Source organism: Meleagris gallopavo, chromosome Z (genome assembly GCF_905368555.1).
Source record: "Meleagris gallopavo chromosome Z, MGAL_WU_HG_1.1, whole genome shotgun sequence".
NCBI lineage: Eukaryota > Metazoa > Chordata > Aves > Galliformes > Phasianidae > Meleagris > Meleagris gallopavo.
In genome coordinates this window covers 65,564,542-65,580,148 of record NC_139435.1, presented here as the reverse complement: position 1 = coordinate 65,580,148, position 15,607 = coordinate 65,564,542, and the positions used below count along the sequence as shown (strand labels likewise).

At 43.0% G+C, this 15,607-nt stretch overlaps 1 protein-coding gene across 1 annotated transcript in view; it reads left to right on the top strand.

Moving 5' to 3' along the window:
- The window catches only part of SNX30 (sorting nexin family member 30), a 50,887-nt gene that overhangs the window by 8,808 nt on the left and 26,472 nt on the right, over positions 1–15,607 (top strand). Inside the window, exon 2 of the mRNA XM_085213929.1 lies at positions 14,034–14,222. Coding sequence (XP_085070055.1) covers positions 14,034–14,222 — 189 coding nt within the window. The remainder of the gene's footprint in view (positions 1–14,033; positions 14,223–15,607) is intronic.

Genomic DNA, 15,607 nt, shown 5'->3' with positions numbered 1-15,607 from the left:
GTTGTAATGCCCAAACTGTTTTCTGCTGATTATTCCAGAGAAGGTATCTGTCTGAATAAGCATATAGGGAACGTGAGTTAGTCGATCTAGTTAGGACCACATCCGGAGCTTCTGCAGTGTTTCTCCAGTGAAGCAATAAGCAGTAGGCAAGAAGCTACTCTGGAAAGTGGTAGTTTCTCTTTAGGTTCTAAAGATGGACTGCTGTTTGATTCAGGTTCGTGTTCTTATGTATCTTAAACTGAAGAGAGCTGCAGTAGTATAGAGGAGCACCTCAAAAATGTTTAGTACTTCACCTGCAATGAAGAAAACCAAACTAAATGTAAATAGCAACTGGATTTACTTGCTTCTAGATGCCGCCCTAAAATTAAGGAGTGTGATGGGTGTTCTTGTGAGGACAGTTGGCTTGCCTAGAAAAAGGAAAAAAGGATAGTTGAAGTGGTCTGTCATGCTGTTAGTGGCTTCTAAGCCTGATTCTCATTCTTTGTTCTGGACTCGAGCAGTACTGAAGCTTGAAAAATCAAGGCCAAACCACACTAGCAGTGCTTATCTGATGAAAGTAGCTAGTAGCCTCTTAACACCGAAGCATTGGCAAGAGGTAGAGCTTCTCTGGGGTATCGACTGATAAAGCTGGAAGCATGTTCCCCCTGCCCACATGGGGAAGTGTTGCTGTACAGTGCTTTAATAGAACTAGTTGTGTCTTTCTGAAGGGCATCTCAGGGTCCTAAAAACATGCATTAAACCTGGTCTGCACAGTTGGCCTCCCTTTTCTAGTAACTTTGAATTACAAGAGCATGAAAGGAATATGTTGCAATGCGTGTCTTGCTCAATGGCAGAGAGGCCTCCTCTGTCTTGGTGCTGCGGATGGTGTTTGCAACAGCAATTTCCTGCTAACTCAGTGGTGAAAGCATGGACACGTTTTTGAATGGTGATTGCTCCAGGCAATGCCTAAACCCACGCTTATCTGGGTAGGATTGGCACTTTCGCGGTTGGCTTTTAAATACTCGTTTAAGGCTGATGTGATGTGAAAGTTTTGTGTGCTGCCAATACAGAGCTGTGTTTTGGATTGTTTCCAAGACTATCCCTGGAAAGTTTTTAATCAATACCACTTATTGTCAGTGATCATTGTGGCCTCTTGAGGATTTGTACGCTGGCTTTCATTTTGCTGACCAGTATGCTCCTGGATCAGTGTACTTTAGCTCCTGTAGTCCTTTGTGGTAAATGTCTGTATGTGCTACAGTGACATGAGCCTAGGGCCCTAAAAATAAAGGATGTTTCTATAGACAAGTTAGACCATACATCTCATGCCTTGTTTCTTCCCTCTTGTTGGACTCTAGATAAGTTGTGTGTGTTTTTTTTTTTGTATTGTGAGGAAATACGTGTATTCACCTTTCTTGAAGTGGAGAATGAAGTAGACTTAACTGTGGCTTCTTCTTTCTTTTTTTCTTTTTTTTGCTTCCAACAGATATGCACTTTATTTATTTCCCCTCTTTGGAGCAAATCCCATTCTGCTGGAAAACATACTATCAATCAGCAAATGTAATCGAGGATTGTCCCTTAAACTGCACCTGCGAACTATCTCTGAGAGCTCCTCCAAGTGCACTCTCCTCCAACTCTTCCAGAGCTTGAGATTAAAATGTGAGATGAATAGACAGTCTGATTTGCTTTCATGAAACTCTGTTGACACTGTCTGGGGGAGTGCTAATAATGCAACATATCTGAAGTGGTGAGCATGAGAAATCCGTGTCATAATGCGAAGTGGAAGTGTGTTTGTGCTTGTTTAAACACGGCAGTCGACAGAATAGTTGCTTTCCAGCCTTCTCTTATCTTCCCATTTTTTCTCTCTCCGTTCCCCAGAAATACAGAACAGAGGCCTTTGTGTCTGTTCAGATTTTAAAAATGTTACTGTTTGCTCTTAGGAGCATCTCATCCAAATCAGTTCTGTGGATACCAAGGTAAAGGTTAAATCTGCAACCCACCTAAATATGCTTCTATTAGAGTATGAACGGGAAAGAAGTGATATCAGGTATCTCTGAAAAGTTGTCTCTAGAAGAAAGCAGTTTAGTTTGAACAGTTTGTTAAGCTTGTCCAGTCTTTAATCAAATATAAATTCTGCCTTCTTGGAGCATGGATGACTCCTAGTCATATGCTGAATTCAGATTTTTCCTGCCCAAAGTCTGAATCCTTGCTGCTGCTTTGCTCTTTAGAGGGTGATAGCTAAGGTTCCAAAAACAAAGCTTGAAACAAAATGCTGGGTGTGTTAGACATGTTAATTATCAAAGTGCTTTTTAGTATGTTTAAACGGTTTATGTGTGCACAGCTACAGAATCCTTTTCGCAGTAATTCAAGTCTTGTAAATGAGCAATATTCTTAAAACAAATATCTTGCAGAAGGACATGGAACTTTACACAGCTAGGGAACAGTAATTAAGTTTTGAATCAAAAGGTCTTTCTGAATGTTTCTGATAACATGAACCATCTGCAGGTAGTGGGAATCTGTGCTCTGAGGGCACTGCTGCCTCTTCCCTTCTGCTGAGGACCAGAAGAAAGAAGCCACAAGTTTGCCCTGCTGAAGGATGCAAATCCAAGCCTACTCAAACATTAAACTCACTTGTGTTCTGTCAGATCACAGGCACTTTTACTGCTTTCTACAGCTTTGATATATCTATGAACTAATCTTGCTGGGTAGTAGCCAGATTGGCTTTCCACTCAGCTAAGTGAAGCTTTCTGCAAGGACTCTGCTTTGTGAACTGATGTAGAAACTAACATGGGACCTGGAAACGTCTTCCAAGAGAACAGTTAATCCTGTGAACATGTTGAAATATCTTTTTGCATACTAAGGTAACTTGCCACAGTAAGGGGTTTGTAGGGTGAGGCAAGCATCCTGTAACTCCTTACTTTCTTTTCTGTTCCAAATGTGTGGAGAAGTGTGTGTTCTGTTAGTGAGAGTTAGTAAGTCAAAAGTATGTCTTATCCCTTTCCATTTTACTGAAGTAATGTCTACTCAGAATAACAACCTGCATAATCCAAGTGCTTGTTCCCTAAAGCCTTTTTGCTTTTGTTTACAAGTATGAATAATAATAAGCGCAGCTTATTAGTAATATTGATAGATTTGTCTTAACTGCTATAAAAACATTTGTGAGATGCTACTCCTTATCCTAATTTTTAAAGTATAACTGGAACTACTTTCAACTTTAGTGTGACAATGCATAGCTTTCTGATCAGAGTAGGAAAAGGGGCTACTCTCTTAAGGAGTCTGTGAGGAGATAGGCAGATAGCCAGACTGTGTGAGCAGATGGTCTGGTACGTGACACCTTACTATGGCTGCTTGCACAGAAGGAGTGGAAATAAGGCATATTGTTGCCAAGTCCCTGGAGACCCCTGCAACATAGCTAAGAATCACAGAATTGTAGGGGTTGGAAGGGACCTCTAGAGATCATCGAGACCAACCCCCCTGCCAAAGCAGGTTCCCTACATGAGGTTGCACAGGTAGGCATCCAAGCGGGTCTTGAATATCTCCAGAGAAGGAGACTCCACAACCTCCCTGGGCAGCCTGTTCCAGTGCTCCGTCACCCTCACCGTGAAGAAGTTCTTACGCACATTCGTGCCAAACTTCCTGTGCTGCAGCTTATGTCCGTTCCCCCTCGTCCTGTCTCCACGTACCACTGAAAAGAGACTGGCCTCACCGCTATGGCCGCCACACCTCAGATATTTATAAACCTGGATCAGGCCCCCTCTCAGTCGTCTTTTTCTCAAGGCTAAACAGACCCAGTTCACTTAGCCTTTCTTCATAGGGGAGATGCTCCAGGCCCTTCACCATCTTTGTGGCCCTCCGCTGGACTCTTTCCAAGAGATCCCTGTCTTTTTTGTACTGGGGAGCCCAGAACTGGACACAGTACTCCAGATGAGGCCTTACCAGGGCAGAGTAGAGGGGGAGGATCACCTCCCTCGACCTGCTGGACACGCTCTTCTTAATGCACCCCAGAATGCCATTGGCCTTTTTGGCCACGAGGGCACACTGCTGGCTCATGGCCAACCTGTCATCCACCAGACGCCCAGGTCCCTCTCTGCAGAGCTCCTCTCCAGCAGCTCATCCCCCAGCCTGTATTGGTGCATGCAATTATTCCTCCCTAGGTGTAAGACCCTACACTTGCTTTTGTTGAACCTCATCCGGTTTCTTACTGCCCAGCTCTCCAGCCTGTCCAGGTCAAAGAGGTGGGTTGTTGCTCTTACTGAAAGTACTGTTTGCAGGAGACACTTCTGTGCCCACATTTTTGCTCTGGTTAGCCTAACTGAGATGATCTGTGGGAAAACAAACCACAGAGTGAAATAATCCATCCTATAAAGCTTGACTGTTAGCCTGAGGGAAGAGTTAAGAATCCCATGACCTGCACGAGAATGCTTGGGACCTGTCTGTGTCAGTTTGTAGTGTCTCTGAAGTGCATTTGATTTAATGTTTCCCTGTCCAGCCAAATAGGCTGTAATGCAAAAACAAAGTCATCTAAGAGTGATGCCTTTGTTAGCGGGAGTGCTTCTAAGCCTTAGGTGGAACCAAACTGCATGCCATTAAGACCAGCTGCTGTACCTGAAATTTGTGTGTTTTTAGGGGTACTGAGGAGTTCTAAGTTTCTAGGCAGTGTAGACCTACGGAGTAGAAATATTAGTTTGAGTGATGAGTTACAGAATAAAATCATCAGGGTTCATGGCTTGGCAACTTGCTGCACTGTAACACCTACTTAAAATTTCCCAAGAGCTAACTGATATGGTCTTTATCTACTCGGACCTCAGAAGTAGCTTGTTGGTTGGATGGGCAGAATACCAATAATACTGCTGGAAATGCTAGAAGTGAGGCTTGGATGTGGTGCATGTTCCATTAGGGTTTTCTGCCCAACCGGCTTGCTGCATAATATCTTCTGGAGCTAGAAGGTGAAAGATCAGTGCCTGTGATCTTTCAGTGCTTGGCACTGTCACTCCTCTACTGGTATATTGCCAGGTGATAGCAAGAAGGCTTGCTTCTCACTAGAGCTTAGTCTGTATTACTATTAAAATAGCCTCAACCTTGCAATCTGATTCTAGATTATTAATATAGTGAGAAATTCAGACTACTTCTGAAAGTGCAAGCTAGTTTCTGGTGAGTATGCCCCCGCACAGTGCTCTCTTTCCTCTTTATGGAGAGGGATGTTGGGGCTGATGTCTCTGTGCCCACTTCCCCTTTCCTACAATCACATGTCCAGCCTCAGAGGGTGGTTCTTGCAGCTTTTGTCAAACTACAGTTTAACACCATTCTGTTTGTGTATCGTTGTAGAATTTGTGTTACTTTCTCCTGGGAATTTGTAAGGCTTTGGAGTTTCAGTTAACTGTGTGGGTGTTTTGTTTCTTTTATCTTGCAGAGAGAAATTGCTCTTTCTTCTTCCTTTTCCCACTGTGTCCATAGATTTGTCCTTCCTTGCAGTCTGCCTCCTTGGTTTGATTACTTTCACTGGGTTGTGCAAGGAAACAAAGGGGACGAGCGGTAAAGAAAGATACTAATGCCTGGAAAGCAATTAAACTGAGCAAGGGGGAAGCAAATACCTTTTCTTCCCTTGACTTTCATCTGAAGAGAATTTATATATTTGCCTGCAGCTGGTATTGGATAATAGTCTTGTGCAGGTGCTTGGTGAGATCCTTCGGAGGGGTACTGTGCTGTTAGTGACATGATCTGGATGAATTGGAGAATGGAAATGTGTATTCTCTTCCCACACAGAGCTGACCTGTGCAGACTAGTGGTAGATTACTCCAGAAACCAAAGCTACCTTCTCTCAGAACTCTCTGGGATAAGTCATGCTGTGAGCAGGTCTGTGAGAGCCAAGTTAATACAAGCTTTTATAGTGTTTTTGAATACTTAAACTATTTTAGTTTTCCAGTCACTAGCAGCAGTTCTGCTAAGACTTACTGTTAAGTACTGGAGGTATGAAAATAAGACTGTTCCAGAGCCCAGCTGTAATCGCTGCATGGAATCATTGTCTCCTTGCCATCACTGTGTCTGTGGTTGTGCCTCTCTGAGAAATGGAAGGCAACAAAATGCCTTGAAGCACTAGGAGGAAAGTATGGCAATTGAAATGTAGAAACAAAACAGCGAGGTTCTACTAGTGGTACAGACCTGGGTGTAAAATCACTGATGTTGGCAGGATTAATTAAGATACGTGTACTTAACTTTGCCTCTAAACAGCAACATTTCCATATAGTCTCCAGATGTCTCTTACGTCATTTAATACCTGTTGAATGAGAACAAAGTACTTGCAACATCAGGTAGCTTCAGGCTAATCCTTTTCAGAGGTGAGATTATCTGTGCTTGGACAATTTTTGGGGCAGTTTACTCAGCACCTGACCTGATGGCTGCTGATGGGTCTCGCCTGTCACAAAGGGGAAACAAATCCTAGCCCACGAGCTGGCAAACCTCATTGAGAGCTTTGAAAAGTATGAAGGGGGAAGGGAATAAAAGCAGGAGTGCTTGAGATGAGCCTGGGGAAACAGTGCCTGAGTGGGGGATGAGGCAGGTGGCTCAGCTGAAGTGATATCTTCAACCAATACAAGCAGCTTGGGCAACAAACTGTAGAACTGTAGAATCATATCACAGAATCATAGAATGGCCTGGGTTGAAAAGAACCGTGGTGATCATCTAGTTTCAACCTCCCTGCTACGTGCAAAGTTTCCAACCACCAGACCAGGCTGCTCAGAGCCACATCCTGCCTGGCCTTGAATGCCTCCAGGGATTGGGCAGCCACAACCTCCTTGGGCAACCTGTTCCAGTGTGTCACCACCTTCTGTGTGGAAAAATTTCCTCCTAATATCGAACCTAAACCTTCCCATCTTAGTTTAAAACCATTCCCTCTCTTCCTGTCACTATCCACCCTTTTAAACAGTCATACTCCCTCCTGTTTATATGTTCCCTTCAAGTATTGGAAGGCCACAATGTGGTCTCCCTGGAGCCTTCTCTTCTGTGAAAGAAGAGTAGCTGGAAGCCATTGTAGTGTGGGCAAACTGTGACTTAGTTGCCATTGCTGAAACATGGTGGGATCACTCTCACCACTGGAGAGCTGCAGTGGTTGATTATAACTCTTCAGAAAGGCAGGGAAGAAGGGGTGGTGGTGACTCTTTGTTAGAGGGCATTCAGTGTCGTTGTGCTCAGAACTGGGAATGATAAAGTTGAGTCTCTACGGGTGAAGGTCAGGAGTAAGGCCACCAAGGTGGATGTCCTGGTGAGAGTCTGTTATAGACTGCCTAACCAGGATAAAGAGATGGATGACGTGTTCTCTGAGCAGCTGGCAGAAACTGAGTGATTGCCATCCCTTGTTCTCATGGGCAATTTCACCTTCTGTAATCTATGCTAGAAATACAATACAGCGCAGAGGAACCAGTCTAGGAGATTTCTAAGGTGTATGGAAGACAACTTCCTGTTGTAGCTGGTAAGGGAGCTCACCTGCTAGATCTGTTGTTCACAAACAGAGGAGGTCTGGTGGGAGATGAAGAGGTCGGGATCTGTCTTGGGTAGAGTGACCATGAAATGGTAAGAGTTCTCAATTCTTGAAGTCAGAAAGGGGGCCCAGCAAAACTGCTGCCTTCGGCTTTGAAGGGCAAACTTTGAACTGTCCAGGACACTGGTTGGGAAGGTCTTTTGGGATTCAGTTCTGAAGGGTAAAGTGGTACAGGAAGGCTGGACGCTCCTTGATAAGGAAGTCTTAAAGGTGCGGGAGCAGGCTGTTCCCTCACCCCCACCTCCCACGCTATAAGATGAGCCAGTGAGGAAGAAGAATTGTGGCTGATTAGGAAACATTTTCTGATGCTCCATGAGAAAAAAGAAAATCTACCTCTTGAGGAAGAAGGGACAGGCAACCTGGGGAAAAAAAAAGGAAATTGCTAGGATATGCAGGGAAAAAATCAGGAAGGCTAAAGCTCAGCATGAGCTCAAGTTGGCCACTATAGAAAGAGAACAAAAAATCTTTTTACAAATGGATTAACAGTAGGAGGAGGGCTAAGGATAATGTTCATCCTTTACTGGATGTGGTGGGAAGCATGATCACTGAGGATAAGGAAAATGCTGAAGTTCTCGATATCTGCTTTGTGTCTCCCTTTAATTGCCAGACCGATTATTCTTGGGGTACTCAGCTCCTACCTGGAAGTCTGGGTTGAGAGCAGAGTAAATCCCTCAAAGTTCAGATGGAAACAGTCAGAGACTTGCCACTCCACCTGGACTGTCACAAGTCCGTGAGGCCAGATGGGATCCACCTGAGGATGCTGACAGAGACGATTGTCAAACCATTTTCCACCACCCATCAGTGGTCCGGGTAAACCAAATGATCCCAGAGGACTGGAGGCTTGCCAGCGTGTCCCCTATCTACAAGAAGGGCCATAAGGAGGATCCAGCAAACTGCAGGTCTGTGAGCCTGACCTTGGTGCTGGGATCATCTTAAGTGAAATCACGCAATATGTGCAGAACAACCGGAGGATCAGGCCTGCCAGCATAGGTTCATGAAAGGCCAGTTCTGCTTGACCAACGTAATCTCCTTCTATGACCAGGTAACATGCCTGGTGGATGAGGGAAAGGCTGTTGATGTAGTCTATCTACCTAGACTTCAGCAAAAACACTGTCTCCCATAGTATTCTCCTGGGAAACCTGACAGCCTGTGGCTTGGTACACTCTTGCTGAGTGAAGAACTGGATGAATAGCCAGGCCCAGAGAGTGATGGTGAATGGAGTGAAATCCAGCTGGTGACCTATCATGAGTGATATTCTGCAGGGGTTGACACTAGGGCCCATCCAGCTTAATATCTTTGTTGATGACCTGAATGAGGGAATTAAGTGTACCCTCAGTAAGACTGGAGATGACACCAAGCTGGGAGGAAGTTCAACATGACCAAGTGTCTGATCCCGGCACTTTGGGCACAGCAACCTCATGCAGTGCTGCAGGCTTGGGGCAGAGTGGCTGGAAGGCTTTGCAGAGAAAAAGGATGTGAGTGTGTTGGTTAACACTCGCTGAACATGAGCCAGCAGTGTGCCCAGGTGGGCAAGAAGGCCAGTGGCATCCTGGCTGTATCAGAAATAGCGTAGCCAGCAGGAGCAGTGATGTGACTGTCTCCTGTACTCATCTCTAGTGAGGCTGCGTCTTGAGTATTGTGTTCAGATTTGGGCCCTTTGCTACAAACACTAAGGCCTTGGGGCATGTTTAGAGAAGTCCAACAAAGCTGGTGAGGGGATTGGAGCACAAGATTTACAAGGAGTGACTGAGGAAACTGGTTTGGGGCAAAAACTTTCTGCCCTCTGCAACTGCCTGGAAAGAGGTTGTGTTGAGGTGGGGGTCAACCGTTCTCCCAGGTAACTAGTGATAGGACAAGAGGGAATGACATCAAGTTACACTAGGGGAGGTTCAGGTTGGGCATTAGGAAGAACTTCTCCAAAAGACTGGTCAAGCACTGGAATGGGCTGCCAGGGAGGTAGTGGAATCCCTGGTGGTGTTCAAGAAATGTGGAGACGTGGTACTAAGGAACATTGTTTACTTGGCAGAATTGGTGGTAGGTGAACAACCAGACTAGATGATCTTAGAGATCTTTTCCAACCTTAATGATTTTATGACTCAAACCTAGTGGAACCACCTCTCTCCTTTTCTTTGTGGACAACTGCTTCAGTAGGTTTACAATCCAGGTAAGCTACTCACTTGCTAATGCAGGATAGGTGAAAACTAAAGTTGAATTTTTAGAAGCTGGGATTTTTAGTAACTCCCTTGCAGAAGAATACATGATCTTCACTTGAAAATAAACCAAAACCTACAAAATTTTAGACCCTGTTTTTAGCCTTCTAGGATTGCATCCTAGATGCATTCTCCCTCTGGTGTGTACTATTCCATAGGGGGGATGCTGCCTTCCAGAAGAATGAATACCAAGCTCTTGAGGTTTTACTTCATGTGGATCCAAGCTGCTGTAAATCTAGAGTCTTGGAAAGTGTCCTGAGGACTTGAAGGAGGGAGAAGATGAGATCAACTGGAAACTAACCTATTCATTCTGCATATCACGTGCTGGCTTGCTGGCTTCAAGTTTATAAAATTCAGCTGAAATTCAGTTTCTTGAAAGACTTAGGATATATTTCTGGGCAGGCTAACCAGTCATAGTGTTTGGGCTGCATAATCCAACAGAAGAATGTGAAGCTGTTTCCTTACCAAATAGCAACCTGTATAGTTGGCAGGGCTCACGGATCTAGAACAGACATTTAGCTCCTATTCGTGCTGCATGCCAGGAAACCAAATCCTTGCTTCTAGAGTCATCTCATCTCATGCATCCAAAAGTGTGGGTATTTTGATGAGTTCCGTAAACTCCAAAGAATCTTATTATCAGTGAGTAGTTGTAGAACTGTGGACAAAAGACTTGAGCAGTAGTCACAGGCCTAGAGGGTCTGAATGTTGAATTATTTCTGCCATAGGTTGTAATCGAGGCCTTGCTAGACCTTCAGCTGACCTGCTTCTGCAAATGACAGTGGTCTGAGTAGGTGAGGAATTTTTCTTATTTTCAGTAGAAGACGACTTGAAAAATCTGAGGAAATCTTCTGAAATAATACCTGGGACTCAAAAGAGTCTGCAGACAGAACCTGTCATTCATTCCATCTACCTGGTCATCAGAAGCTGCCTCCTCTCATCACTGTTGTGGTTCTGCTCTGATTTGAGGCTGGATGAGTTTACTTTATCAGGTGCTGCCCAAAAAAGGCTCTTTTTCTATAAAGAACTTTGTAAGCAGTAGGTACCTGCTAGAACTTGGACTGTGCCGATCTCATAATGCAGCTAGGTTATTAGAACAGTAGCTACCTTGTCATGCCGAAGATGAAGCTGATGCATGAGTCCCTGGCACTGAAGCAAGACTCTTTTGTTATATGAAACATTTAATATTAGCAGTATTTTAAATGCTCTTGGGTATGATAATTATGCTGAGAGGAAGTGCAGATGGATGCAGATTTTTTTTCCTGCCAAGCTTTGCAGGACTGACTCCTCTTTCTATGGTAAAAGTAGGCTAGAACAGATGATGCAAAAAATCCCGCAAATCTTGTGGAAGAACGCCACTGCCAATTAACATGATGCAGAAGTGCTTGTCTCAGGATTACAGGCTGAGACAACTCAGATTGGAGAGTCATCTGCTGTGACACTTGAAAGCTTACTTCTTTCTAGCAACGATTAAGATTTCAACAAAGGGATCTAGCCTGCTCCTAAACAAAGACTCCAGCAGTTCCTTATTTTGTGCAGCTAGCTTGGAGCTCCACCCATTGCTAGGGACAAACAGTTGGCTTCTCACTTAACCTTCAGCTGCTGAAACCTAGCTAAACAGCAGTGCATGATGCTAGCCCTGAATGACTGGGAGAAGGGTTTTGCCATCAGAAGTGAAGCTGTGTAGCGTAGTAGTATTTTATACATATGCTTCTTCTGTCCTTTCCCCAGCCACAGCTTGCAGCCCTCCAGCTCCTAATCAGAAGTGATATAGAAGTTATGCTTAATCTAGATTGGAGCATTTCATCTAAGGCCAAAATTAGGTGAAACTATTCACAGCCTTTGTTTTAAGACGTGAGACATTTCACAGAACCTATGACTTCAAGAACATTCTCAAGTAGACTGGAGTGGATTCCAGCCTTCACAGACCTTTGTCCTGCTTAAAAAGTGCAAGGTGTGTTAATACGGTTATTGTAGGCTTCCAACATAACTGGTGAAAAAAATTCTTGACTTTGTGCCAGTGGCCATGTGTGTCACCTTTAGGCCTTCTTCCAGTTGTTCTAACAACTTGACATAGAATTGTTGCAAGTTAAAGAACACAGTGGAATCTCTTAAGTTGCCTTTTGGAAGGGTTTTTTTTTTTTTTTTACAGGCTTTCAAGAATCTCCTGTTTGATCGGATTTAAACTGTTTCCACAGTTAATTCGTTTCCATATTGTAAGTTTAGAACTTGCTGCAGTTCTGGCACAACTTATCTTACACTAATGCATACTGCATATGGGCAGTCAAGAGCTGCCTGTTCTTTTTGGAAGTAAGAACAGACTTGTCTACAGCTGCTGCAGTGTCCCAGAGATTTCATTGCTCTTTACTGTGCTCAGCCAACTTTGTCTAGCTGAACTGCAGAATTTCTGTAGCCATCTCTTGCTTCTCATCTTACCCTGACATTTGCTTATTCTGTTTTCCTGATTCTAGCAGAACTTTTTTCTTCCAAGTTGTGGCATTGCGTCTTCCTGTTATTCAGGCTCCTTCTATATTCAGACTGAGCCAGATGCTTTTTGTGTGGTTCAGGATAGCTACCTTGTATATGAGCTGGCAAGCTGTGCCATGTTCATCCTGCTCCTTTGCTCTCTTAAAAGAGCATCTTAGTGCCTGCTTTCTCCTTCATTTCTGAGTTAATTTTACAGTGTTTCATGTGTTGATAGCCTCTTCCAAGCATTACCTGAGAGAATGTACCTAATGTCTGCTTGTAGGCAAACAGATCTTCCCTTCCCCAAAATGTCTAGGCTAAAGTATTGTTCTCCCAACTACATAAGCAATCCTCAGAGTGGGGAATGGTATGCAAGCGCTGTTCTGTGGAATTGTGGTGGTCAGAGGGTCTGTCTCTAAAATCCTAGTGTTCTCATGGTGGGTTTGTAACAAAGGCTGGTAGCAACTTAGCATCAATTTTAGCCATCGTCAAAGGCAGACCTTTATAAGAAACCTGTTCCTGCATCTCTCACCTGAGAGGGAATTCTGAACCCTTAAACAAAGGAAGACTTTTGAGGATGAGGACTACTCTTGTCCAGCTGGAACATAAACCACAACTGTGTAAGGAATACTGATAAGCAAATGGGATCTTACACAGAAATAATTCCTTAGCTAAAATTACGTGTTTCATTTAGCCACGTAAAGACTAAATGAAGCTGGAGCTAAGCAATAATTCTTCATCTAAACACTACTAATTGCGATGCTGCTCTAACTGTAGTGATATTTTACCATCTAGCATCCATACCTCATCCAACATTTGTCATTGCAAGGGAAAGATTCTATGTATAGCATCTTGTGCTACTACTTAAAAACAACACAATCCGCAGCAGTCAATCTTCTCTGTAAATAAGAGCCTTGAATATTTATCATTTTCTTTTTTTTTTTTTTTTTTTTTTTTTACTATTGTCAAATGTCTCTATACAACCTGTTCTGCATGGTCAGCTAGCTCTACTATGCAAACAGGGCAGAGATGCACAGAATAATTGGTTTATACCAAGTTCTAAGCCTTGAAGATGTAGGGATATACAAAGTTTGATCTAAAACCCCTATTTTCTGCTGTTGGATGAGTTTTAAGGAATTGTAGACATCCCGAATCCTTGTGTGCCACATTCTGAAAAGGCTGCTGGCTGGTTCTTTTAACCTCTATTTCCCCTATGCACTGGAAAATAATCTTGGAATTGGAAGAATGGAGATAAAGACATCCAAGCAAAGCACAGTGTATCCATGGGCCTTAAGACTCTGGAAGAGAGGTGCACGTAAATACATCTAGTGAACTAAATGGGAAGTTACTGATATGAGTTTGCCCTTCTGACTCTATTATGGGAGCCTGTATTATTTCTCCAGAGGGGAAAGCTGACACATCAGTCAACTGAAGTGTTGCTGCTTTGTCCAAAGCCTGTCTTACAAGTAGATCTCCTAATTTGCCTGTTTGCTTCATTTTCAGAGTCTATGTTGGTTCAACAATATCTCTGATTTCTCATGGAAGTAAACTGGTTTGCTCAGTATTAAGGGAAAGTAGGGTGGTAACACGCTTTCTTTTCAATTTATGGAACAGCTTAGCTGTCTCATATCTTGAACTTAATATTCAAGCTGCAAACTTGGAGGGTTGCCAGGGTGTCCTGGAAGGGGCTGATCCTAGAAGCTGCTGAAAGAAATTGTGTGATAATGGCCAAAAAGACATGTCAGTGAAGTTTGTCAGAGGATTCTTGAAGAACACTGCTTTATGGTGAATCTCTTAATGTATCTAAAACTTCATGGTTTTTTTTGTTGTGTTTTTTTTTTTCAAAACAGGATCTCAGTCTACCCAATGGCACGCCAGTTGACACTTCTAGCCCAGCCTCCTCCTCATCTCTTCTCAACAGACTGCAGCTGGATGATGACTTGGATGGGGAAGCAAAAGACTTGTTTGTTACTGTTGATGATCCCAAAAAACATGTATGCACAATGGAGACTTACATCACATATAGGGTTACAACAAAGGTACTAAGCAACATACTCCTTCTCTACTGCTCTTTCCCTTGGAAAGTTCTGTTGTTTGTTTTGTTTTTGAAGGCAATGCTCTGGATGCTTATGCCTTGTGTTCTATCTGTTTATTTTAAGGACTAGGACTTAGTGTCTTTCAGTACATTGTAATAAATGTGTTGATAGTGTGACTTCTTTTACCAGAACTGTTACTACTTCAGTATGTGAAGTAATATAAAGCTTTTAATGTGTCAGCTTAGATCTTGTCTCTTGTTAAACAAAACTGTTTGTAAACTTGAAAAGCCAGTTTGTTTAGCTTGAAAAATTTTCATATGACACCCATTTGATTTGAGTTACCTCTGCTTGAGGGGAGTGAGCCTTCTTGCTAATTCACTAGTAGTCTTCACTCATTTTGTCAGTTGTGCTCTGAAATTCTTTAAACTTGTTGCTTAAATGTCCATCACACTTCCTCGGTCACCTGCTTATCTAAATCATAATATTGTAATTTTCATCTTTGAATGTAAACTAGCTTTCTTGCAGTTATTGACTGTTAGAACTAAGTAGTATTAGAATGCTATGTTTCCTGAAAGTATGCAAGTTTTTTCAAAGCAGTGTAGGCCAGCTATTAATGTGACCTCATTGTAATAGTAGGAAAAGCAAACTGAATAGCCTGTTGCATTCTCAGCTGGAACTTTAATTTCTGTTAACTAGATACTCTCACTAGCATCAACTTTGAGTAATATTGACATCTTCTTTGGGTGCTTGTAGTTACTTAATGTAAAAAGTGTCCACTAGCTTCACTGTATTATACCTTATCCACTTGTCCAGAAAGATTTATGTTACTGTGAATTCACTTAGATATCACTAACTTCTGGAGAGGGTATTTTCCCTTGAGATAAGAAGGTCTTCACAGGCTGTGTATATCTTGCAAAAAGAAGTTCAACTCAGAAATTCCACTTTTAGGTTGCACCAGGAAAAATGTGGTCTTGAAAACAGAAGTTCCTGCAGGTTTAACATAGGCCTGCCATTCTTAGTTGTTTCATCTTTTTCTTGCAAGAAATAATGTATCTTATCCACTAAAAAATTGTAAGTATTGAAGAAAATTTTTATGTGGAGTGACTTAGCCTTTGGCTTTTATAAGATCAGAAGGAATAGGCTGAAGACCTGATTATTCTGTCAAGATTAACTATCTCTGTACAGTGGTATCCTTGTTCTTCTGCTTGGAAATTTGTGTTAATACATGATCAGGGGGTTGGAGCTCCTTCCCTACGGAGACAGGCTGAGGGAGCTGGGCTTGTTCAGCCTGGAGAAAAGAAGGCTGCGGGGTGACCTCATTGCAGCCTTTCAGTACCTGAAGGCAGCCTATAAACAGGAGGGGAATCAACTCTTTGAAAGGGTAGATA